This window comes from Natrix helvetica (genome assembly GCF_964273705.1).
Source record: "Natrix helvetica genome assembly, chromosome: 3".
NCBI classification, from domain to species: Eukaryota; Metazoa; Chordata; class Lepidosauria; order Squamata; family Natricidae; genus Natrix; species Natrix helvetica.
The window spans coordinates 38,982,062-39,008,701 of NC_138549.1; the positions used below are offsets into that span (position 1 = coordinate 38,982,062).

General features: G+C 36.3%; 1 protein-coding gene across 4 annotated transcripts in view; it reads right to left on the reverse strand.

Annotated features, from left to right (window-relative positions):
- The window catches only part of OCA2 (OCA2 melanosomal transmembrane protein), a 209,544-nt gene that overhangs the window by 72,731 nt on the left and 110,173 nt on the right, over positions 1-26,640 (reverse strand). For all 4 annotated transcript variants that reach the window (XM_081947658.1, XM_081947657.1, XM_081947660.1 and 1 more), the window contains exons 15-17: positions 23,754-23,892; positions 21,019-21,151; positions 1,023-1,170 (exon numbers count right to left, since the gene is read on the reverse strand). In XM_081947658.1, the coding sequence (XP_081803784.1) occupies positions 1,023-1,170; positions 21,019-21,151; positions 23,754-23,892 (420 nt within the window). The remainder of the gene's footprint in view (positions 1-1,022; positions 1,171-21,018; positions 21,152-23,753; positions 23,893-26,640) is intronic.

A 26,640-nucleotide genomic window follows, 5' to 3' on the forward strand; every position in this document is an offset into this window, starting at 1 on the left:
TCAAAGAACTGTCTTGCTGATGGATAGACCCAAAGAGATTCTCCCCTTCACATAATTTCTTTCCAACAATCCATGAATGTAAAAAGAATGGATATTTCACTAACAGTGAATATCAATAGAATTTCTTGAGCTATTTAATGGTGTTGCTGTTTTTAATATTTATTGGTGCGGATAACAAAATTAAATGATTCAGGGATGCAATTCTGAGCAATTGCTTCATTTAGAATGGTCCTAGACTATCACATAGTAGAAAATTCAGATTTTCCATTAAATTTACACTCTATTGCAGCTGCAGGATTCCTATTGAGGTATATAATATGGATATGTTTCCAAAAAAATTCTCATTCACATTTAATTTGTTTAATTTTTTAAAAATTGAGTTCGTTCAATTTTTCGTTCGAATCTCTATCAAACCAGATTTCATCCTGCACTTTGACTTCTGTTTCTCAATCCACTTTATACCATAACTAAATATTCTCAGGTCAATTTCCTCTTTCTCTAGAACTGATTTGGAGGTACACAGGGCTTGATACATAACATTTATGCATCACTTCCACCTTGAAAATCTGCTGATAGATCTTTTGTGAAGAGTTATTTACTGTATATATGATTGCCTATTCACAGCCTGGAAAGGATGCAGAAAACAGTGGAAAAATATCCAACTACACCTGCATATTTCTTAGTTTTCCAGGAAATGGGCAAGCAACCCATTGTTTGACAAGAGAGACATTTGAAAGAAAATACAGAATATTACCCTAAATATGAGACCTAAATGGAGCTCTAAAATAAAAGTAGTCTAAGCATTGAGATTTCCATAACTTTATCCATTATTTCTCAAGATCAGTAAGATGTGTCAATTTCAACCCCCTCACAGGAGAATTCTGGGAAATGAAGTTCACATATCTTAAAGTTGCTAAGTCTGGAAACCCTGAGTTCTAACACTTTCATTTATAATAAAGCTAAAAAAGATTCAGTGTAGGTCTTGTTTCCAATAAGACTGGCTTTCAAGAGCCTGATGTTACCTGTGGAAAGTTTTGAGCTTTTTCCTTAGCAAGAACTCTAGAGTCCTAACTTTTTGCATTAAGAGGCACTTCACTGCTGTTTCTTCTCTGCTTGCAGGGTTAATTCTCTGGGCTGTCAGCTTCCAAACATGGATTTCATGTTTCAGTTCTAAAAAGAAATAAAATTATTTAGCTGAGAGTGACAATATGGCACATTTCAATGTTCCTTGTCACAACGGAGGTATATATGATATCTCTGGCCCAAAATTTGCAACGCTACAACCGAGTCAGGCACTGTCATTGTTGTATTTATATATTTTTTAAAACACCCAATTTTCTTTCTCGTTGTAAATGCCTGAGCGGTGGGGGGCATTGATGAAAAGTCTTTGTAATGCTATATCCTGGTTTCTTGTATAGTGTGAATTCACCCTAAATCAGAAATTGGTCAGGAAATTGTACAGGAAAAATAAAAGAAGTGCTAGTTGATATAATCCTGCATCTCCACATGGCACTGAATAATAACTTTTAAGAAATGAATGCAAAGCAATTTAAGTTAATATTTTATAGATGCTAAACATTATTAGATCCGGTACCAAATCAGGTAGTCTGGGGATCTCTATTGACCCAATATTATTGCATTTCTTTTCTAGAAATCCATTAGAGAAAAAACAATAGTGCATGAAATCATGGAAATGAAACTTGGTTCCAAAGCAATCACCAGTCATTTTATGTATTCATAAGCTGGATACCGTGCTTCGCGACAAAACTATGTGATCGGGCTATGCAGGAGAAATGTGATTCACAATCCGTTGGCTCAGTGATGGTCGGTGATTGAAACACATAAGTGAATATTGCTCCTGCTGCCTTGAGTCCGGAAGCAGTTCCTTAGGTGGAAGGCACCAAAGACATTTTGTTGAAGTACCAATGTTTAGTACTGTAAGGAGCCCCAGATTGCTCCTGAGTGAAGAGTGGAATGTCTGCCAGTTTGAACTGAGGTAACAAAATGTGACGCAACTGGCAGTTGGAATAGTGTTCTTTTCAGGTGGGGAGGGGAAGTAGAACTCCTTAGCATCGGAGTATGCTAAGTACTGTATAAAAATACTAGTGATCTGATGGTCATTTCGAAAAATCTTTTCTAAGCAAGCACCTAGAAGCAAAGAGGAACATACATGCCAAATTTCATTTGTAGACTTTACGGTCCTAGAGATTTCATGATGAGTGAGTAGTATTTGTTTTATATATATATAGATTACCCTGTTTCCCTGAAAATAAGACCACCCCGCATAATAAGCCCAATTGGGGTTTTGAGTACATGAACTAAAATAAGTCCTTCGAAAAAAAGTCCTCCCCCAAAATATTGCAACACAGCAGCAGCCATGAGGTGACCACGCTCGCCGCTTCCTGAACCTCAAAAATAATAAGAGTTCCCCGAAAGTAAGGCCAAGCGCTTATTTTGGGGGTGAAAAGAAAATAAGACCCTGTTTTATTTTTGGGGAAATACAGTATAAAGTTTACTTTACAAATATTAAAGTTTACTGCAAAAATTACAAATGCAGTCATTCAAGTGAACCACTCTAATTATGTTTGAAAGTGAAAGAGATTTGGTGTAGATAAAACTGCACAACAGATTAGAGTGTTGTTAGTATTTATGTACTATGATTGGCTTTTTGTTCATTTATATACTTGAATCTTATTCTTAGATATGTTAAATATTCATAAAATGTTATTCATAGCTGTGCCAATTTTTGTAATTACTTTATGTAGAGAGCATTGAAAATGTGAAATTTATTCAACATTTAAATCCTATTCTTTTGCTTGGCACCAGATCTTTTTGATATATAAAAGATCAATGTACAGTTAAGTTGAATCTTGAACTCTTTTGGCTAAGCATTAAATATAATACACTGTCAATATAACATCCTGGTGTTTAAACTTGATTTGAACCTTGAGTTCTTTTAAAGAAATTATTTGTGCTACCCCATACCAAACATTAAAACATATCGAACGTATAAATGATCATTTCTATTTTTTGAAATTGAGTATCTCAATCAGAAACGAAGCTAGAATATAATTTATCATAAATTGTTGTGATGGACTATGACACTATAGGCCAGTGATGACTAACCTTTTTGTTGTTGGGTACCAAAAATGTGAGCACATGTGCAGGATAGTGTGCATATGCGTGCCGGCACCCATAATGCAAAGCACCCCCCCACATGTGCATGTGTGCACAAACCCCTCCACACACTCCCCCCATGTGTGTCGCACTGCTCGCCCCCAAGTTGAGCTTGGTATTTCCTCCAGGGGGCGAGGGAGGCCTTTTTCGCCCTCCCTAGGCTCCAGGAAAACCTCCGGAGCCTGGGGAGGGCAAAAAACAGGCCCAACAGGCCAACCGGAAGTTCGGGAACTGGCGCTGGAGCTGACGGCTCACGTGCCAACAGATATAGCTTCGCGTGCCAGCTGTGGCACGCGTGCCATAGGTTCGCTATCACGGCTATAGGCCTTTAAAAGATCCTGGGCAGAATACATTGCCACTTTTTCCTACCAATTATTTCAGATCACACATTCTGCTTTTCAGAAATCTAAGATGGGGATAATCACAAGGGGGAAAAAGCTGAACAGCTGCTTCCTATTAGAAAAGCCACTGCCTACAGCAGGGGTGTCAAACTCACGACATCACGGCAGTGTCACGTGACGTATCAGGACTTTTTCCCCCTTTGCTAAAATGGGGATGGGCATGGGCAATGCATGACGCATCCAGCCCATGGGCCAGGAGTTTGTCAGCCCTGGCCTACAGGATCAATATGATCAAAAACGTTAACATTAAAGCAAAGCCCAAGTGCTAACAGTTCAACAAATGACCCGCATTGATTAAATGAATGCAATAGAAAATAGATCGTAGTAATGATGGTGACAGTAAGATTGTGGTTTGTTACTTTTCATCTTGCCTTATCTCGTTTGAGTTTCCTTTCATTTTTATAGACACAAAGCCCAGGATTAAGAGAATGTCTGAATTAGTCTCCTATTGAATGGTTGTACTAAGGAGGGAGGTGTGTCATGACCTAAATGGCCTTTTTTGACTCTATCCTTCTAATCATTTATAATGTGAAGATTCAAGCCATTTGATAATCATGGCTTAGAATGCAATGGTTCAATTGTGCACTAGGTTTTTCTTATCATAGTAATTATTATGGGCCTAATTTCTATATGTTTTTGCAAGGTAGAAAATACTTTTTACTTTTGCAATTTCACAAGAACGCTAGAAGATGGTTAGGATGAGAGAGAGTGGCTCAGTGAAAATTATCTAGTGAAGTCTCATTAGTTGACTGAAGATCTGAACCTGGATTTCTACAGCTACAATTAGCATTACGCAACTGTACATTCAACTAACCCAAATATCCAATCAAAGAAAAGACATTTTGACAAAGAATTATAATTCAGCTGTCAGCTTTTTCACACAATCTGCCATCTAAGTTTGGGCAATGAATCAAAGTCTTACACTTTACTATTCTTCAATTTATAAAAATGTCTACAATGGTATCAGAAATGCAATATTCTTCCCATCATCCATCTCACCCTTACAGCTACTGAATTCTGACCTGAGTGGGTCATATGCCATGAGGTATATTTTTCATCATTTATTTACTTATTTATCTGCACAATACCAATTTTAGGTAATTTTCATCTGCAGTAGATCAAATTCAAAACCACAAATTACTGCTCATCACTAAGCTAAAAAAAAAACACCTGGCAATGTAATTTGTTGCCAAGAAGATTGCATTCAGTCTTGAAAACTATCAAAACAATTGTCATTTATTCCATATAAAGACACTGCCTCTCAAAGGTTTCTAGGTTACATCATTTCCAAAATCAAGCTGATAACATTTTTTCAAAAGATTACTCTTTGGCAACTATTGGAGAAAAAAGTCTTTCTGCAATTCATTCTATTGTTTTCAGAAAAGGATTGTTCCTTTCAGTTAGTGCATCTATAATATGCTGTGGTGTATATTTCTGCACAATTAAACAACTGCAGGGATCAAGAAGAAATCAATTGATAAAACAATCTTCTAAACCTGATATGCTCACTAGTCTATTGACTGGTGTGGGGAGAGTTTGAAAATGAATCTCGTGTGTGTGTCCTAAACATATATTTGCATATGTTTGTATGTTTGAAATTATATTGGCCATCACTCTGACATTCTATTTGCAAGTTTCTTAATCAGAAGTGGCAGATTTAAAGATCTTTGGATCAGTGGTGGGTTCCTACCAGTTTGGACCAGTTCGGCCAAACTGGTAGTGGTTTGGCTACTTGGGTCACTGGAACCGGCAGCAACCCAGGCCTGCCACGCCCCCAAACCGGTTCTCTGGGCAGCACCATAGGTGCTACCATCTTGTTTTTCAGTTCTGCACATGCACAGAACAATTTTAATTATACTGTGCATGCACACACAGTGTGCATCAAGTGCGCAAAGCACACACGAGCGAACTGGCAGTAGTGCCTGCTGGAACCCACCCCTGCTTTGGATGTTGTTGGACTATAATTCCAATCTTCCTTGACAATTGCCTACAGAGGTAGAGGTTGGTAGATTAGACCTTGGGAGACAGAAGGATGAGTCATAGCCAGGGAAATAGTTATATAGGAGACAACTAGTCCTTTAATTTAGTCTGCAGAAGGAGATGAGGAGATATAGGTAGTCTTCAACTTACAACTGATCAAAGCTGTGACTGATCAAAGCTGCGTCATTGAAAAAAGTGAGTTATGACCATTTTCACACATACGACTGTTGCAACATCCCCATGATCATATGATCAAAATTCAGACACACGCCATAGGGTCCATCCCTATGAACCCTAACCTGTAAATAAATCTCCTTTCTGCTATAGTTACATAGTTAAACCTGCTTTACTAGTAATTTCTAAGGGCAGATTCTCAGAAACACTCATTCGCACACAGTATGCTTCAATCTTCAACTTCCATTTCCAATGAAAGCATGGCAGAGACAGCCCATTTCACCCGATGGGAAAAGTTGAAGACTGGCAAGATTAAGATCAGCTTTCCAAGGTGATCCTGACAGGAAGCACGCTCAGATGAACTACTGCTATTTTATTGTAAGGTTACATTAACAGAATCTTGAAAATCTGAAAATACATTTCTCCCATATTGCTTTGCAGCCCAAGAAACTAAGGAGGGACCTTTGCATACCCACAATTTTGCTGCAGCCTAAGCTGCCTCTAGTCTCACTGTTCGCTGACTGTGGCTCTTGCCTCTGTCTCCCAAGGTCATTCCCACATTACATTACAAAAATCAAATAGTATTGGGAGGGCCAGTTGTATTATACTTGAACAAAAATAATCTTAAATTCTGTGGTGCTGCCTGATCATAGTGAGGGGAGTATTTCTGGAAAAGAAATATGAAGAACATCAGAACTGTATACCAGCATTATGTATTCCCAGTAGGGTCATTCAAGGCATGAAGGTAACCAAACAAAAGCCTACATCAGACAGTAGCAATACAAGAAGATGCTGGAGATAGATGATCACTTTAATGACAACCACAAAAGCATAATTTTACTCCATAAGAGAAGACTATCACAAACCACCCCTGAACTTCACCAAGAAACCAAATGAACCATCAGTTCTTTGAGGGAATGTTCTACAAAAAGTTTAGAACTAAGCTTGATTGAAATAGGTCACATTAACAGAATTTTGCAAGGGTACTTTTGGTGTAACTCTTCTACCGTTGCCCCCTATACTCCTATGAATCAGGGAGATGTTGCCTAAGTTGTTTCTGAATATCATCTCATTTCTTAGGGCTTTAAAATGTTTCAGACCCTTTTGCCCAGTTCAGTGATGGCGAGCCTTTTCGGCACCGAGTGCTGAAAAGGTCACGTGGAGACATCACATGCACGTTCATTGGGGCTGCACTCTGACAAAGCCAGACTTCCAAGTTCTAGAGTGCATGTGTGGCCGACAATCAGCTGGCCAATGCGCATGCGCACACCAGTTTTTGACACGTGTGAAAGGTTCGCACTCTGGAAAAGCCAAACTTCCGGATTCTGGCACGCATGCACACTCAACAATCAGCTGGCCAGGGCTCATGCACACACCAGTTTTCAGCACTGCCGCACACACGAAGGACAGCTAATCATCATGTGTGCATTCATGCCAGAAATCCAAACAGGCAAGGCCACATGTGCCGGGCGACCTAGCTTCATGTGCCACTTTGGCAAGCTTGCCATAGCTTCGCTATCATGGGCCTAGATAATTGTTCTTCAGTATTTCTCTCAAGATCATCCTTCTTACCTTCTATATCTAAACATAGAAGCATAAACATAGGAAAAATGAAATAAATCTACCAAACACTGATGTGCTAGGCATCAGTAAATTGAAATGAACTAGAATTGGACACTTTCAATGAGAAGACACTGTTTACTACTTGGGACACAATTAAAAAAATAAAAGAAAGATCAGCATTTTTTTCAGGGTCAATAAAAATATAGCAAACATAGTATTATTATTCAGGCACTATGCAGTCAGTGGCTGATCAATAGCTATTAGACTTCATGGACACCTTTTAATATGTTTGCTCTCCTATGCAGAAGAATTTTATGATGGTTCAATCGGAAATACAACTGGAACCTCAATCTGAAACACATTTTGACAGAACATGCAAGATGCAACATCTGAGGTTGGAAACTGGAATACCAAAGTTGGAAATACTTAGAAAATAAGATTAGCTGGTCTGTATGGCTTAGAAAATAGAAATAAAGCAGGAGAATTACAATTAAATTTCTGTTTTTGCCAATCCTATCATTTCTTTTTTTCTAACATCATCTTCATATAACTAAAATGATGCCTCTACAATACATAGGGACATCTCCAAATGGGATACAGAGAAATAAAATTGACTGTATTACTGGTACAAGGAGGTGCAAGAGTTCAATTATAAAGTCAAAGAGATGGGCAGGGACTGGCTATGGGTCGCAAGTCAAGCTAGAGAGAAGGAATAAAGTAGTTCCATCATAAAATTTCAAGCAGATAGTCACCATTTTCAAGATTAAGTCTAAAGAAGACTAAACTAATGATAGCAGGTTCAAAAACCATTGTAGAACTGAGAAAAAAATATTGAAGTTTGCCTTTTAGTACTGAGTATAACAAAATAAAACAAAAAAAGCATCCAGCAGTCAAGAAATGCAGTATGCCTCAGACTAGCAATGAAGGCATTCTGTACTTACAAAGATCAGAATCATGGAAGGAATGGTATGCCCTGTGACACTCTATGGAAGCAAAAATTGGACTTTGAAGAAGCAGAATATAAAGAATATATTGATGCTTTTGAACTTTGATGTTGGAGACGACTACTGATATCCACTTTTGCCAATAGCCAAGAAAACAAACAATGGAAAATGAAATTAATCAGAGGTACTGTGATCATACTCAAATTATCATACTTTGGACACTTTCTACAAAGACAACTCTCTGGAGACGTTGATGATGATAGAAAGTATAAGAAGAAAGAGATGGCCAGATGATGGATTAGGTTACAGCAGAAGTCAATACACTGTTGGAAGACCTGCAGAGCCAGGCTGGGGACAGATCTTAGTGGAAAGATCTATCTACATTATCATTAGGAGTAAAGACTAACTTGATACATGTAATCAACCATCAGCCAATAAGTAAGTCAACATCTTTACAAAAAAGTCGTTTTTTTCCATGTTCTTTTTTTTTGCATTTTCAGTCATGATCCCCCAGAGATTTTTTAAAAATGCAGATTATTTCTAATTTTTGAAAGATCTTGTCATACTAAAAAAAGTTAACAAGTACAAAACATAATAGGACAAGTCATGAAAATAGTGATCATAAATGTAATATTTTAAATATAAAAAAGCACACTTTTTTCAACGTGAAGCTCCTTTCAGCTTAGTTGACCGGCCAAATGACCCTCTGGCTCCTTTTTAATTGGAATTACTTCTCATATAAAATCTAACAGTTATATTCATCTTTACTTATTTATTAATCAAATTTAAATTGCCCAACTCACAAAAAACTACTCTGGGTGGTGCACAGAAATCAAATATATAACAAACAATCATTATAAAAATATTCTAAAATCTTTTTTAAAAAGTTATATTATCAACATTTAAATATACAAACAATTTTTTTTGTTGAAACCCGCACTCACCTTTCAGAGATTACATTAAAAATTGGAAGTAACCAATGCAATATCTTTCCCTGCTTTTGTCTGATTACCAGGGAGAATTAACTTTAAATGTTTAAAATATATCTGGACCACAGAGTCAGCAGCCATTTTAATCATGTACTAATTATCTATGAATGAGATATTTATACTGGAACAATTCCCATTCTGACCGTCATTTCTCTACATGGATCTAGCAAGATTTGTTCAAGACGGATGCCGTGATTGTCCCTTACTACCTATAGTAGTTCATGAAACACTTTTTAAATGAGGTATTTCCTTTTGGGAGGTTACTAAGCTATCATCATCATAATCATTCCAAGAAGCAACTAGGTGGAAGTTCAATCTTCAAGCTAGGTACAGTGCTTCACATACCCCATCAATCTGTCCCTAAATCAAGCAGAGCATTTCAATTCTCAGAAAAGAAACAAATTATGTATGGGCAGGTAATCATATCAAATTTGTTTTGAAGGAATGGTCTGATGATAGCCTAAATACACCTCTATCAATGTTTACAATCATCCAGTAAGATTCCATATTAGATATGCCTTGTTAGAAAACACAAATATTTAAATTACTGCTCGTCTGATAGCAAACCAGAGCAAAAGTAATTGTTTGACATTTAACCATGAAAAGATCTGTTTACACAAATGGCGTAGAAACGGTTCTATAATTGTTTTAGCTTTGCAGAATTTGGGATGACAGCTTGGAGAAAAGCCTTAAAAGAAGAAGAAAACTCATGGGAATTACAGCATGTTCCTTATATTATTGATATGAGAAGATTAACCCCGGGACCAGTTGTATACACTAGTTTCAGTAATATCAGCACTGGTTATTTATTTAATATTTATATTTCACATTTTAAACAGCCCATCTCCATGAAAGAGGAACTCTGGGTGGGTCTTTTTCTGTTGTATTCAGTGAAACTTATTTCATCTGGCAGAACCTGTCCAAAATGATTCCAAGGAGAAAGAAAAGTCTTAATTCTTTTCAACATAGCCTTCCAAAACTGGGTAAGATGTTGATGGCAGCTGCCAGAATTACCAGTCAGTTTGGTTAAAAGAAAATTGCTTTGATTATTATTTTTTGTTATTTATTATTATTAAATTTATTGGCTGCCCACCTTACCACAGGGTAACTTTGAACAGCCAATAAATTTAATCACTGCTCCAGAATTACTATGGCCCTTCAGAAATAGCAGTTTGTTATACTATATCTGTTTTTATTTATAGTTTATTTTACTTGTAAGAATCAGTCATCTAAATCTCCAAATAATCTAAAAGAGAGGTTATTAGAACTGACGACTTTAAAATATTTAAATTATAACTCCACAAAATCCTGAAACTCCAGAAATTCTGAGAGTTGAAGTCCACACATCTTAAAGTTACCACATTTGAAAAACACTGCTCTAAAACAATTAGACCAGAGATCTAATAGCCATTCAAAACACATAAAACTTCCTAGGTTATATAAACATAGTAAAATTGAACCATATTATTATTTTGGTGACAGGGATAAAATGTTTTTATCCCTGTGCAGTACTGCAGGCTACTTCTGCTAACTCCCAGCTGACTACAATTTGGCAGTTCGAATCTCACCAGGCTCAAGGTTGACTCAACCTTCCAGCCTTCCAAGGTGGGTAAAATTGTGGACCCAAATTGTTGGGGACAATATACTTACTCTGTAAACTGCTTAGAGAGGACTGTAAAGCACTGTAAAGCGGTATATAAGTCTAAGTGCTAATGCTATCATGTACTGGGAAATGGACTCCAGAGATGAAGGAAGTTCAAGCCTAAGTAATAAGCAGACAGATCATATGCCTTTAGGGGTGTGCCTCCCCAGATTTCCTTAGTTTGAAATAAAATTTTACAAGAAGAGGTGTTGTCCCTGGTGTTACAGACAGATGCCTTTCAGACCATCACGTTATTTTATTTTATTTACTTATATCCCCTTTATTATTTTTACAAATAACCCAAGGCAGCAAACATATCCAACGAATCTTCCTTACAACAACAACCCTATGAGGTGGGTTGGGTTGAGAGAGTGTGATAGGCCCAAAGTCACCAGGGGGCTTTCATGGCTAGGGTGGGACTTGAACTCATTGGCTCAGTGTGAGAGTCCAAAATGAATTAACCCAACCATCTAATCTCCATCCCCTCTCTAGTAATTTATTTTACTGACTCATAGTCAATCATCACCTGTCATCCCATAATGTGATGCATTATTCCATGTGCTACATTCTGGAATGAGAATGAATCTTAACTTTCATCTACATGACACCTTTAGAGGAATTTGAAGAGTATTATCATTTCCCAACTTTGTCATTTAGTTTTTTCAGGACTAAACATGAAAGCTATTTCAATAATTTTTCTTGGAGCTTAGTTTGTAGCTTCCCGGTTTATCTCAGTCGTTCCTTCAAAAGTATGATACCCATAATTGGACACAGTATTCGATGTGGGAGCAGAATTCAGTGAAAAGATCATATCTGTGATTTGGAAGTTTTATTTCTGTTGATACAGCCTAAAATGCATTTGTCTTCATTGTAACCAAATCATACTTCTGTCTGTTTTATTCAATTTGCTATAAGCTACTATTCCAAGATCTCTTTTGCATTTTGAATTTTATTTCTGTCTTCTGTAATATTAGCTACCCCAGCCAATTGTATCTCATCAGCAAATTTGATAAGTGTTCCCCCATTCTCCACTTAAACAAAAATGTTGAAGAATAAATAAACCAAGACTGAACTTTCTGAAATTCGAATTTATATTTCTTTCAAATTCACTGAAAGATCATTGGTCAGAACTCTGAGTCTAATATTACAGACAACAGCATATCCCCTTAATTGTCAGCCTGCTCACACTTAACAAGCTTGATAATCAGCATGATGAATGCTTCTGTACATGACAAGGTGTATTATGTCTACTACATTACAATAATATATTAAGGGAGTTATCCAATTTAAAAAATGAGATGAAACTAGTCAGGCAAGATTTATACTTAACTCCATGATGGCTTCTGATAACTACTGCATTGTTTTCAATATGTTTTGAGATCTATTTCTTTCTGATGCATTGTACAAGTACTAGTACTTTTCAATATCTTCATAAATGACTTAGAAGAGGAAATAGAAGGGGAACTCATCAAATTTGCAGATGATACTAAGCTGGCAGGAATAGCCAACATCCCAGAAGACAAGCTCAAGATCCAAAATGATCTACACCAATTTGAAGAATGGACCCTATTCAACAACATGAAATTTAATGTGAAGAAAAGCAAGGCTTACATTATACATAGGCAGAAAAACACCCAAAGATACACAGATTGGGTGAAAGCTGGCTCAAAAACAGTAACTGTGAGAGGGACCTTGGAGTCTTAGAATATGATCACTTAAACATGAGCCAGCAATGTGCAGCAGCATCCAAAAAAGCTAATGCAATCTTTTATTGTATAAGCAGAGGCATAGAATCAAAATCACTTGAAGTATTACTACCACTTTTTAAATCCTTAGTAAGACCATACCTGAAATACTACATTCAGTTTTGCTCAAAGATGTTGAGACTTTGGGAAAAGTGCAAAGAAGAGCGATTAAGATGATTAAACACCTGGAGACAAAAACAAATGAATGATTGCAGGAATTGGATATTGCTAGTCTGGAGAAAAAAAGGATTAGTGGGTGACAATATTTGAGGGGCTGCCACAAAGAAGAGGGGATCAACTTATTTTCCAAAGCACCAGAAGGTAAGACAAAAAAACAATGGATAGAAACTAATCAAGGAGAGAAGTAGCCTGGAATTAAGGACAAATTTCCTAACAGTGAAAACAATTAACCAGTGGAACAGCTTGCCTTCAGAAGTTGTGGGTGCTTCATCACTGGAGGTTTTAAAGAAAAGACTGGACAGCCACCTGTCAGAAATGGCATAGGGTCTTCTGCTTGAGCAGGCAGTTCTACTAAATGACCTCCAAGGTCCCTTCCAGTTGTATTCTAATTGACTGATTGAATCAAAGTAGGAATTGAGTAATTCTGTCTCTTCTTTATAATCTGTTAGCAATTTGCCTTCTTCATTGAGCAGCTGATATCTGATAATTTTCCTTTTATTTTGCCTAGATCTGTTTAAGCAGCTCTGTTTGTTGTTCTTTGAATTCTTTATTAACCTTGGCTCACTCCTAGCTTTTGTTTTCTGATACATACTCTACAATTTCATACAATGTGTTCCATTTTAAGACCTTCACTAAGCTTTTTGTGTAATTCAATAACGTCTTTTCTCACTCCCTATTTCTCTGCTATTAAAAACATTTCCAATTATGTTTTTAATATCTCCTTTAGTACTCCCACTCATCTCAAGCTCCTTTTCTGATTAGTTACTCCTGTCAGAACATCCTACTTACTGTTCTGTTGAATTCTACTGTTCCAAAGTCCAAGAAATGTATTAGACGTTGCTTAGTTTTATATTTCCTTAAAGTCAAGAACATTAGCATTACACAGTCACTATCACTACGTTTCTGCTACTAAATCCTTCCTATGGATCACCATGAAATAACACATTGTACTGTTCCCAAAAGCAAGTTTGCTGTCATTGTAAACATTTATATAAAATATAACAGATGTTTCAGAGATCATTTGTTTTTCTAAATAGTACAAAAGGACAACCTTATGTGAAAATTACAAAAAAGAAAGCTGGAGCTTAACTGTAACTTTCTCATAATTCTCTATGAATTGATGAAGCTGGCACATCAACTAATACAAATCAAAGTGTTTCTGATTATAAACTCCGTTAAAGAAAGAAAACTATCTATATTCAGACTCATTCCAAAGCTATGTATCTTCTCATTCTAAGAGAGTATGGCCATATCTAGACAGTTGTATATAATTCTAGTATTAAAACCCAATGATGATCCTTCCCAATCCATCTGGACTCAAAGTTATTTCTCCTCTTCTAACCCATTGCCATCTGCAGCCAACTAGTCAAGGCAGTTATGTTTTATGATGTTGCCATTGAAAAAGATATTTGAATGTCATCATCATATTGATAACATTTGCTTTTAAATCTGCTGATGATCTCTTCCAGGCTGTTACATGTCGGTTAAAAAAATGTTGGAGATTAAATGAAGCTTTTAGGGATGAGCTCCAATTCATGGAACTACAAGCTCAACTGTCACCATCTAGTATCTTCCTAGCAGATAAGAGAGGAATAATTTCAATGGAGATTTCCTCAAACTGCCAGGTGATCTAGAAAGATATTGGGGTCAGTTATATTGAAAGCCACTGAGAAACTTTGGGAAATCAACAGTTTCTTTGTCTCCAAATGAAAATCATTCACTAAATAATCCAAATAATTTATTTACCAAATATTCACAAAATCATTCAGCAAATAATCAATCCCATAAACCATCCTAAAGTCAGTTTGCATATTTATTTCATTTAGTCTATCTGAATCACTCTCATTTTTCTTACACAGCCATAGAATTCTAGGAACTGGTCTATAATTGAAGTATCACAATTCCATAAAGCTAATCTTGTGGATGCAGACTTACACAGTTCATCTCCCTCGTGGAGGCATTACAATTTACCACTCCAATGCACAATGGGCAATTTACAAAAGCCAATGCATGGTTGAAACAATTAAATACAGAAAAAAAAATAGTAAAAACACAACAATAAAAATATGACACGCATCCCACAAATGCATCAACCCCAGATCTGGGAATAGAGGCATATTTTTCCTGAACCACAGAGGGTTGGTGGCATCCAAACATTCAGTTACTCAGTCTTGTCAGAATTGAACCAAAACCCTGAATTGGAGTCCAGGGTTGAAATGTAAAGTTCTGAAGTCAAAGAGTGTGGGATTCCAAAAGGCACCGATTTTTATGAGGAACAGAGTCCCAGATAGCAGAACAAGTTCCCAGAAAAAGACTACTTGCTAGCCGTAGCTCTAAAATAGAGCTGACCAGATGCAAGCAATAATCAATAGAAATACTTGCCTTATGAGAAGACAAGCAAACCTCTTCTCTTCTGTTCTGATCTTCACTCAGTACTATATGTTTTAATGCTAGGAGGAGATCCTGTCTCAGGGCCCTTATCCTCTGTCATTTCCAACTGCTCAGAATGCTCTGTAGCGAAATCATCCCAACTATCTCCCCACTGCTGCCCCTCCTTGGAAAGAAAGAACTCACTGAAAATGCCACAGCAATCTGGGTGTTCTTTAATTTTAAATGCAAGGTTGAAGACATTTGTACATTCTCTCATAACACTAAATAGTTAGTTGTATAAGACTCTGTAGGTGTAATCACATTACTACTTTTTGAATATATTGTCCATAGTACACTGTTTTGACACACACACCCCTCTTCATACACCAAAACACACTAAGACAAAGATACTGCACGATGATTTATTAACACACAGACTAGACCTTGGCAGCAATCCAGCCTGCCAAGAGGACAAGACCCGATAGCTTCTCCAGCTCTGGTAAATATGTTGATTCCTGCAAACAGCTTGCGGAAAGTCCCTCCTTAAATACAGTCTTGAGAGGAGCCTAATTACAACCACCTGAGTTCAATTATCTCCTGTAACTGCGTAGCTGTTCTTTCCGTCTATTAGCCCTTCATTGCCAAGCATCCAGAACCACCTCCCTTGTCTCCTCCCCATTGCTCCAATGCATGATGTCAGGAGCACACTCCCTTGTCTCCTCCCCACTGCTCCAAGGCATGACTTCAGGAGCACACTCCCTTTGGCTTTCACCGCTGCTCCATGCCTCAGGCGCCTCGGTGGCCAACCAGCCTCTCTGATCCCTGCTCAGAGTCGGAACCCTGTCCAGGGTCCTCCACATCTTCCAGAGCCAACTCATAAGGCCCATCACTGTCAAAGTCTGGTTGCAACTCCAACAGCTCCTGCTAGCCCACAACAGTACACTATAGCAAGGTCTCCAAACCCCAGTCCATGGACCAGAATCATGCCAGCAACTGGTCAGAATCATGCCAGCAACCAGTCTGCACGAACAAGTAATGCCCCATCTTCAGGATGCAGGTAACACATGAAACCATGCCTCCTCCAGTCTTCGGAAAAACCTCTCTCCATGGAAGTGGTCCTTGGTGCCCAAAAGGTTGGGAGCCGCTACACTATAGCATCTCAAATGGGCTCTACGTTGCATTTTCAAGGTCAGTATTCCAGTACTTGTATTCTGCATTTGTTGTTGCTTAATCCTATCTTTTGGGGGAGACTAGTTCAACTCTTGATAATGGAAGGTGGCTATAATCTTGGCCTTCGGCAACTAGTGGTCCATGACAATGGGATTACTATAAGGGAAATTATCTAAAGAAGGCTATCCCAGCAAATGACCAAATGAAGTATGTGATCAGCATTATGTGTTGGCCTATAGATAGCTTATGTATTATGAATTCTTGAGAGGCTGTTGACATTATCTAGCACTAATACTCTAGATGATTTAAGTATCTCTGCAGGGATCAGCTCAGTCAGCTATTTTTAAAACGTTCAGATGAATCCCTAGTCCAGGGCTGTCAAACTCCCAGCCTGCAAGCTATATGCGTCACTCGCTGGCCATCCCCATGCCTGGTTTAGTGAAGGGGGGGGAAGTCCTGATACATCATGTGATGCCACTGTGATGACATGAGTTTGACACCCCTGCCCTAGCCTATCTTTTGTTCTCAGTTGTACATATACATATTCATTAAAGGCCAGGGATCTGAACTGAATCCTACCAAGAATGAGATATCCCTAAGGTGACAGGCTCTTTTCTATACTTAACCCACTTATGGTCAGCTTCAAATGAGGATGTATGGTGAACTAGATGTCCCTGAAAGAGCAGGTACAATATTTTGGCAGAGCTAACAATCAAGACAATGAATTCTAGCCACTACTTTCTTTTCAGAAAAAGGAGAGATTGTGAGCTCACCCACTTATGTTCAGGAAACTGCTGTTCATGAATAAACTGCAGGAACTGAGATTTTTATGGCCAGCTTGTAAATTGAGTGGCTGGGAATTGAGGGATTTCAATCACAGCTGTAATGCAACCTATAGGGATGTAAGTTTAGTCTGAGGCTCATTTTTAAAGCACTTTCGGATATAACTAATTTACAATTAAAGAGAGGTTTTCTGAGGGACAGGAAAAGAAAATCCCATAGTGAGTCAACAGTCTTTCTAGTATTACAAAGGGGAAAAGAATTTTAAATATTTAAAAGCTTTCTGCAAAAGGTTTCGCAAGGACTGAATATAAGAAAGCATAAAATGGATAATTATTTTGAAAGATTATTTTTTGTGAAAGTGCTTTTGAACAAATTAGAGTTAAAAAACAATTAACTGGAAGAATGTTTTTGCTTGCTATTAAAGAGTCCAGACAATTGGTGAATTTCACAGATCAAAATATAAGAGTAATATCAGCCAGACTCTGATTCTCACTGTAACTGCAGAGTGCCACTTTAAGATGTATGTAAACATTAAGGAGAAGGGAAGACAAAATGACAAAAAGGAGGGAAAAGCTTGTTTTTGGTCTTTCCCTTTTTGAGACATTTTTTTATTTTTCTATGATAGTATCATAATGGCAACAATGAGAAAAGTGGCAATAATAAATAGAGGAAGGAGAGGATTGCTAGAGAGAGGAATTAAACCAGATTTTCTTCAGAAAATGTCTGAACAACTATGAAAACTATGTTTGTCCAGTAACTTAGCTAAATCACTTAATAATAAATTGACAGCTTTTGAAAAAAAATTAATGAAAGACTTATAAAAATGAAAGAGGAGTGAAAGAAGAAGTTAAGATGATTGCAGGTTTTATAACAAAGCCTGCAGATGTAGAAAAAAATAATGAAAAAATAACTCTTACTTTTCAAGAGTAAGACAGAAGTTATAGAGAGTTGGAAAGAAAACTAGATAATATAGTTAATTTTTCTTTTGTTCAGAAAAGAAAATATACCCATCAGATCTAATTTGTCCTTCTGAAGGTCTCTAATAGCTTTAAGATGGTTAAATAAGCAATTTCCAAAAGTGATTAGAAAATGATGTTAGCAAACTTAGTATCTTTTAAAAGGCTCTACTGCAGTTGTGAGCTTGGGTGCTTAAATATATGGAAGACTGTTGTTGTGAGATCTCCTCATGGAACACATATGGATGATCTTCCATCCTCTTCTTGTCTGGAGAGGTTCTAAAGAACTGGTTCTTTGATGTTTGCCACAGCCATTGTCTCTGCTCTCCTGGAGACAGAGTTCACTATGCCTCTTCTGGAAGTCAGAAAGAGCCAGGTTGCCAAGGTGATGGGCCAGCCTACCTACAGATATTCAGCGAGTGTCTCCTTCCTCCATGGCATTGTCAAATTTTTAATAAAAGTTGATTAATTGTAACAATTGGTATGGTTCCCGTAATATAGATAGAGGGGTTTTTGTTATTATTTGTTGGTTGGTTTGTATGGTTTGTAAACCAGTATGTTTACTAAAGGAAAGAAAGCTGTTTCCACAAAACCTTAATGTAGCACAGTCTTTACTGCTATGTAAATGCTAAGAGATAATTACCTCAGGATTTTCAAGTTCCCTGTACTTTCACTGCCTTATGTCAAACTTCTTTTTAAATCTCTCTCTCTCTCTCTCTCTCTCTCTCTCTCTCTCTCTCTCTCTCTCTCTCTCTCTCTCTGTGTGTGTGTGTGTGTGTGTCTGAGAGAGAGAGAGAGAGAAAGAGAGAAAGAGAAAAAGAGAGAGAAAGAGAAAGAGAGAGAACCTTCAAGTCAAGCTTGAATTCTGTTAATATACATGTCTTTTTTCTTGACAATATGAAAATATTCTTGCAATATGTGTCTATAGATATATAGTATCATATCTTCCAATCTAGTCTCTAAATTTTAAAATGTCTGGAGTCTCCTTGCATTTCAAAGTGCAATCTTGTGAATTCCTTGCTCATCCTAAGCAACTGAGTAGCAGCAGAACACCTTCAAAAAGAATATGAAAACTGAAGAAATCTAAGCAATGAAGAACAGTGAATGAGGGTTTTTTTTATAAACATTCAGTACTTGTTTGATTGGTAATCAGGGGGCAACTTTGCAGACACTGAATTGATTGAAACAGCTGTTTCAAACAATTCTGTTGAAGGTTATCACAGAACTACAGAAATTAAAGATTGGAAAGTCCCATTAAGACATCTTGCACTCATTCTGTTACTTCTCTGAAGCCAAATTGCTTCAGATCCCTTTTAATGAAATGTACTTTGATCACCCCTCTCATCTCCTTTCCCAGAAATCATTAATAGAACTAGTACTTTAGTATTGGCTTTTATTGAGAAATGAGCAAGTACTGATTAGCTTCATCATGATGTAACCACTGCTGATTGTAAGAAGGAAAAAAGTTTACTAATTATGAGAACTGCTGAATCTGAAGATAGTAATGAGAGAATAACACAGATGACGTCTAATTTTAGTTTGAATACGCTTCTTTACTGAATACCATTTATTAACCATTTTGGTTAATAAAACGCAAAAATATTGTAGATGATTATGCTCTTTTAAATAACAAAGCATAGGATAATACCATTTTCTTTAAAGACTTCAAGACAACTCAGCCTTGGGATGTTCAACTCCTAATAGTTTTCAGAATACCATTTAAGATTTCAGAGTAATTGCTATTAGCTGCTCCTAAAAATGCCTTTTATGCTTGCTAACAATGATTTTAAAAAAATAAAAATAAAAATAAAGCACGTCTTTAAGAAACCACTGCCTACTAATTTAAAATATTAAACAAAAAAGTGGAATCAAGACTGACGTTGTAGTCAAGCCTTTGACTCAGCCTTTCATCTTTCCAAGATTAGTAAAATGAGGACCCAGATTGTTGGGGGCAATATGCTGACACTGTGAACCATTTAGAGAGAACTGTAAAGCAGTGTGAAGTGGCATATAATTCTAAGTACTATCGCTACTGTAAAGAATAAAGCTGAGGATTGAGGAGCCATATTAATTTTCACACTGGATAGAAGGGAGATCCGTTATGTCAACACCTGGATCAAGGCTATCACAAGTTCAGCCAAGTTGTCTGTTGATTCTGGAAGATGAAAACACCTAGAATTTAAACTTGTAACAGAGAATATATAAGGACTTGGATTTCTTTGTACCGTGTTTCTCTGTTTTGACCCCCCCCTCCCAAAAATAATTGTCAGGCCTTATTTTCGGGGAGGTCTTATTATTTTTGAGGTGCAGGAGGAGGTGAGTGTAGTCACCTCATGGCTGCTGCTGTGTTATAATATTTTCAGGGAGGTCTTATTTGGGGAGGAGGGTTTATTTTAGCGCATGTGCTCAAAAGCCCAATTGGACTTATTATCCGGGGAGGTCTTATTTTTGGAAAACAGGGTACTACAATAGAAAATTCTTCTTCGTGTATACAGCTTTTTTTCTGTCTGCAGTAAAGAGATTAATCTCATCCCAGTCATGTCCATTAGCATTCTGTCACATAAGCCAATTCCTTCATAAGCAATTAAGAGTATGCGCAGCTGAATTTAAAGCCATACTTTTGTAATACCTGGCATCAACATTTGACACATGCCAGCCCAAATGACTTTACATCTGATTCCCAGCAAATGTTCTTTTAAATCAACTACCTGTGTAATATTCATTGTGTCTGATAGTCTTAAACACAATCCATAATGTGCTGTCCATAGCAAATTTAATCACTGAATAAGCAGTTAAATTATTCTGGAAAAGGAATATAACAAATTCTCAGGGTTGAAGCACACTATAAATCCAATCCATATTTCAAAACAAAACACCCGTCTTAATGTTTCATTTTATCAAGTAAATCAGATCAATATCTACCTTGTTTCAAATTTCCACTCACCAACAATCTCACTTGGCTCTTTGTTATACAGTTTCTTGTTCCAGTAAAGTAGTCGTAGAAAAGGAAAGGAAACCAGAAGTACAAGACAAATTCCAATAAACATATGCCCTGTAAATGCAGCAAAGTCCAACCCCTAGGAAAAAATACAGTTGAAATACAGTCAGTTACAATGGTTTTACTCAGTGAAAATGGAAATCAAAAGCATCTGCTGTTTTATGTGATCAGACAGTCTTTTTAATAGCACCCTTAAGGTCATGTCTCTCTTAGAAGAAGCGCATCTTAAGGTGAGCTCTCAAATTCCACTTACAGTATGTCTTTCCATAACAGGAAATGTGCTCACCTTTTCTGATAAAAAAAATGCCTGCCAAGTGAAAGAAATTTAGAATTTTACTTTTTACACTCATGCAACACTCATGCAACACACACGCAACACACACACACACACACATTTGCACCTCCTTCTTGATCAGTTACACTATCCTGGAAAATAGTTTAAGATAGCATTTGTCAGTGTATCGTGAGGAATTGGCTTTAAAAATAGCTTTCACCTCCCGAGTCTTTAAAATATGTTTATGACATCAAAAGATAAAGATGGAAGATGAATTATAATTAATAATTTTAATCAAAACCAGGAACAAAGTAGAAGATAAAGGAAGTAATACAAAGATATAAGAAAGATATAGGCTATACACCACCCAAAGTCACTTCTTGTGAGATGAGTGCCCATATAGATTTGTAAGTAAGTAAGCAAGCAAGCAAGCAAGCAAATAAGCAAACACATACATACATACATACATACACACACACACACACACACACACACACACACACACACACACATAATACCGTTTTTGTAATACAAATAAGTGAATATAGTCTTCAGTTTTGGGGGAAAAACAATTTATAAAGGAATTATAAACAAAGCACTTTCTTATTGTCATACTGTAATAAACTCGCAAATCTAAACAGATTCAGTCACTGTGCACTATATTTTTAATCAAGTATGACTCAGTAGAGGTACATCAAGAAAGAGGTATACTAAATACAAGCATAGGTAGTATTTGCTTATCAACTGCCTCATTTGATGACTGTTCACAATAACAACTATTGGGGAAAAAACAGTTTTGCAATCAATTTATACCAATTGCAATGTCCCATAGTCACATAATTGCTATTTATGTGCTTTTCAACTTCTGAGAAGCAGACTTAGTAGAGAACGCAGTTATAAATCGCAAGTCACAATCACATTATGACTCAATAAACAATGGCAATGATTCACTTAGTGACCAAAGCAAAAGGGAGGTCATAGATCCACTGCAGACACATGTTATTTCACTTTATGAATGCAGTGCCTAGCAACCAGGTTGCCAGTCCCAATTATGGTCGGTAAGTGAGAACAATTTTTACAGTGCTGCCTAAAAAGGCTGCCTGTGCATCAAAACATATTCAGGAATGGTGCTTCAGAACCTGTGAGAATGCATGAATAAGTACTTCTTTAAAACAGCCATATATCTGCACCTGAATATAAGTCACTATTTTAAGGAGTCATATCAATGACATGCTATTTTAATGAGTTCAAATTTGTGCAGGTCTGAGAAAAGATGTGGTTGCTTTAAAGAGATATTGTGCTTGCATTCTCATATATCTTGCAACATCTCTTGTGAGTCACTTTCAAAGCATATTAAATCCTAAAGCCAAAAAGCCAAGACAGTGGTTTGTTTTCACACTGTAGCATCTTCTTTCAAATTTCCTTTACTAATGTGCAGACATACAGTATGTCTGAAGTCTGTAAGTCAGAAGAATTTCCTATGGTCTGTGAAGTTACCTGTGGCATATGCCAATGCTAAGATAATTATTTTACAAAACATTTTAGATTACATTCTGAGATCATTGACTTTGGAGCATAAACTATTTAACACTATTGATCCTGCCCACTGTCCCTACAATATCACTCTGAGCTGAGATGAATTAAACTACAATTATGTAAATTAGCCGCAGCAATACTAATACTTTTTCAAATTATAAAATATAGTCAGGTTTCTTTAAAATGTACCAGTATTTGAAAGTTTAAATGTTTAATGCCGAAAAGGAAAATAAATATATTATCAGGCTATTAGAAATGTGTTATATCATGTCTTGTGCAAGATAAAAACAAAGGACTTTTACAGAACTTGGTACAGATTGGTTTTTAATAGAGTTTTTATGCTTTTATCTGTAACTGCCCAGAATCACACTGAGAGTAAGATGAACAGCTTTAAAAATTTTATAAACAAATTAAATCAATGAACCAATGAAAAATCTTATGAAAGTAATAAACCTTCCCATCAGTGGGCACAATTTTGGTTATTTGCATCCCATACAACACAATTCCAATGTATGTCCATTCAGAAATGAATTCCATTGATTCTTCGGGACTTAATTCCACGCATGTGGATATAGACTTGAAGTTTGAAGATAATAAGGTAGTTACTACATATTAATGATGAGAAGTAAATTGAAGTTTAAGATTTGAACAGTTTTTTGGTCTAATATTCATTTTTCTAATTTAAGTTATTCCTTGAACAACCATTCTGAGGGAAAAAAACTAATTGTTTGGTTATATGTAAAGTTGTCAAAATGGATACTGTATGTTCATTTTTCAACACAGTGGGATGAATGAATCAGTAATACACAGCAATATCTGTACGTAGGGATTTATTGTTATTTTTATTAATACAGCAGAGAGCAATACATACCAACTTCCTGAGTTCCTGATTTGAAACAATAATCACATTTGGAGGATCCCCAATAGCTGTCGCAGCCCCTCCAATATTTGTGAAGATAACTTCAGCAATCAGGACATGCCTGGGATCAAGATTGAGCACCTCACATAACCTGCAAAATTCCACAAAGAAAATATCAGATAATATTCTTGCTGGAAGACTTTTTAAAAACATTATTAATATTTCTCTTAAAAACATAAGAAGAAGACAGAGCCTATTAAGAGCACCCGAACCATCATACAAAAATTAAGAATAAAGCAAAATATATCATCTGTATAACTTGAGTTTAATGTTAAATATTAACATAGTTTTCCCATTAATTTTTGCTCCAATAAAATTAAAGTGCAGTATGGAATATGCATGATAGGTCTTCCATTAATATACCTTAACTATTTCAACCTTCCAATTCAAAAACAAGAGAAATAATGGGGTTTGTCTCAAGTTTTTTCATTGAAACACATGGGATTCCTGACAATGTCTGTAAAGTATGAAGAGTAATGGTGATGACAGGAGTTGGAAACCAACAGTGTTGAGACAGCTACAAATTGTCCACCCCTACTTTATGGTTTGAGGTTGGAGAAGAACAAATTAAAATAGATGTCACAGAGTATCTTAAAAAAATAAGAATGTCTATGTGTGCAATAACAATATCAATGGACCAGAACAAATTATTTTGCAAAAACATGCAACATCCATAAAACCAATTCTAATGAGTAAATTTTGCCTATTAAGGGATGTTATAGGATTCTCTTCTGGATCCAGATTTATTTCCAATTTTTCACAATGTTTTATATGAAGAAGCAATGTTGAGTAGCAGTGTCATGGAAACATGAGCGAGAATGGGTTTGGGTTTATTTGTTTGTTTCCTTAAAGACAAGCTGTGGTCTTTTCTTCATAAAAAGTGAGTTTGCCACAAAACCTACAAGACAATAAGATCATATTTCATGCATCATTGGTAAAAAGCTAAATCTCTATTGTCAGGGAATCAGGAGAATTTGCTACTAAGCTTCATCACCATGGTAATAAGAGCTTACAAAATCATTTTAAAATTGGACTGAAAAAGACTGGGAAAAACAGTAACAATAACTGGATGATTAACAAAACCATGTAAGAGAAGAAATATATAACTTATTTAGAAAGACTTTTTAAAAAAATACTATTACTATACATGAGATCCCCACTATAATATGAAAACATTTGTTTATTCACTCATTCAATATGTGTTCCTCATTCTATTTGGCAAGACATTCAAGTGAATAAAAAATATTTGAATATAGAAATTGTGTTTAATATTGTTTCCAATTAAATCAACATTTCAGAACCAATCAGGGGGAAAAAACATTCACCATAAAATTCTAGTTTTGTCACTTCCTTAAAGTGAAAGATGGAGTTCTGCCACCTTGATAAGAGAAGATAAGTTAATTCATAATTAAACTACTATTGTATGAAGCAGATTTGACTGTTTAATCTTCTGTTCTCACACACTCAAATCAACAAGTAGGTTGAAAGGAATCTCTAGAACAACTCCAACCAGGGACCAGTTCCATGGACAGGTTTTTCCATGGACCAGAGGGGGTGTCGTTTTCCATGCTGCCTGCATCCCGCAGATGGGTCTTTCTTTGTTTGTGCAGCCTAGTTTCTAGCATGGTGCACACTTGTGCTGGCCCATGGACCGGGGGTTGGGGACCCCTGCTCTAGAACATGAATATACAAAACTTGTGAGTATGATGCCCATAATTCCTTAACATGTTGACTATGTCTGATGCTGACTGAAGTAAAAAAAAACAGAAGGAAGGAGTGGGGAAATACACCTAGAAAAAGAACTGAATGAAGTAGAGTGCAGGGAGCCATGTCTGGAGTTGATATGCAAATAAAAAAGGACAGTCAATTATTATTTTTCAATGAATGACTTTACCTCATCATTGTGTTCATTTCTAGACTATGTTTAATTCTTGAAGTGATCTGGATTCAGAGACAAAAAACTGTTCAAAGCAAGGTAATGCAGAAAAGTGAGGGATATACCTACCTACCTACCTATCTATATCTATCTATAATTTATCATATATGAATTATCTATCTATCATCTATCTAAGCATCTTCATTAGTTCCTAAAGTGTGGTGTTAGGCAGGCCATTGATACTAGATTGGGAAACTAAAATTGGAGAATACCAATAGTGGAAAATTGTTTAGATATAATCTTAGCAGAAATCTGATCAAATTTAAGAGTGGTTTCCTTATATACAACATATTACACAACAACGCACACTCAGATTTTGTTTCTTTGAGAAAAAGAGAAACTGTTTAATAGGGTAATTCAAATGACCCACATAGATATGAGCAATAGTTGCAGATGTCTATAGTACAAAATATGTAAGCAGAATTTAGTGGATAGGGTGGAAAAAGGGGGAAACCACTCAAATGCTTTGTCCTATAATATTCTTTCTTCATCCCTTTGTTTGTAATCATCATATTTTAATATCAAGTTTTGCTCTAATGTATATATTATGCAAATAATTATGTACCATCAAGTCATTGTTAATTTTTAGCAACCACACATATATTTTCTCCATGATTGTTTTTATGTAAGTATGCGTATTCTTTTACCTTTTTGGTTTTTGCTTTTTTGTTGTTTGTTTTATCTAATCCATAAAATAATAAATAAAACCGGGGGGGGGGGGGAAGTGTGGTTAAAAATGTAATAAAAATGTGACTGCCAAATGTAATCTAGGAAGCCAATTCTATTCTAAAAGAATCAAATAGATTGAGAAAAATTAACTCGGTACTGGCAATACAATTAAGCAGAATTGATAGACATTGGTTATTGGGGTGAACATTATTTTAACCCAAAGGAAAAAGCGAA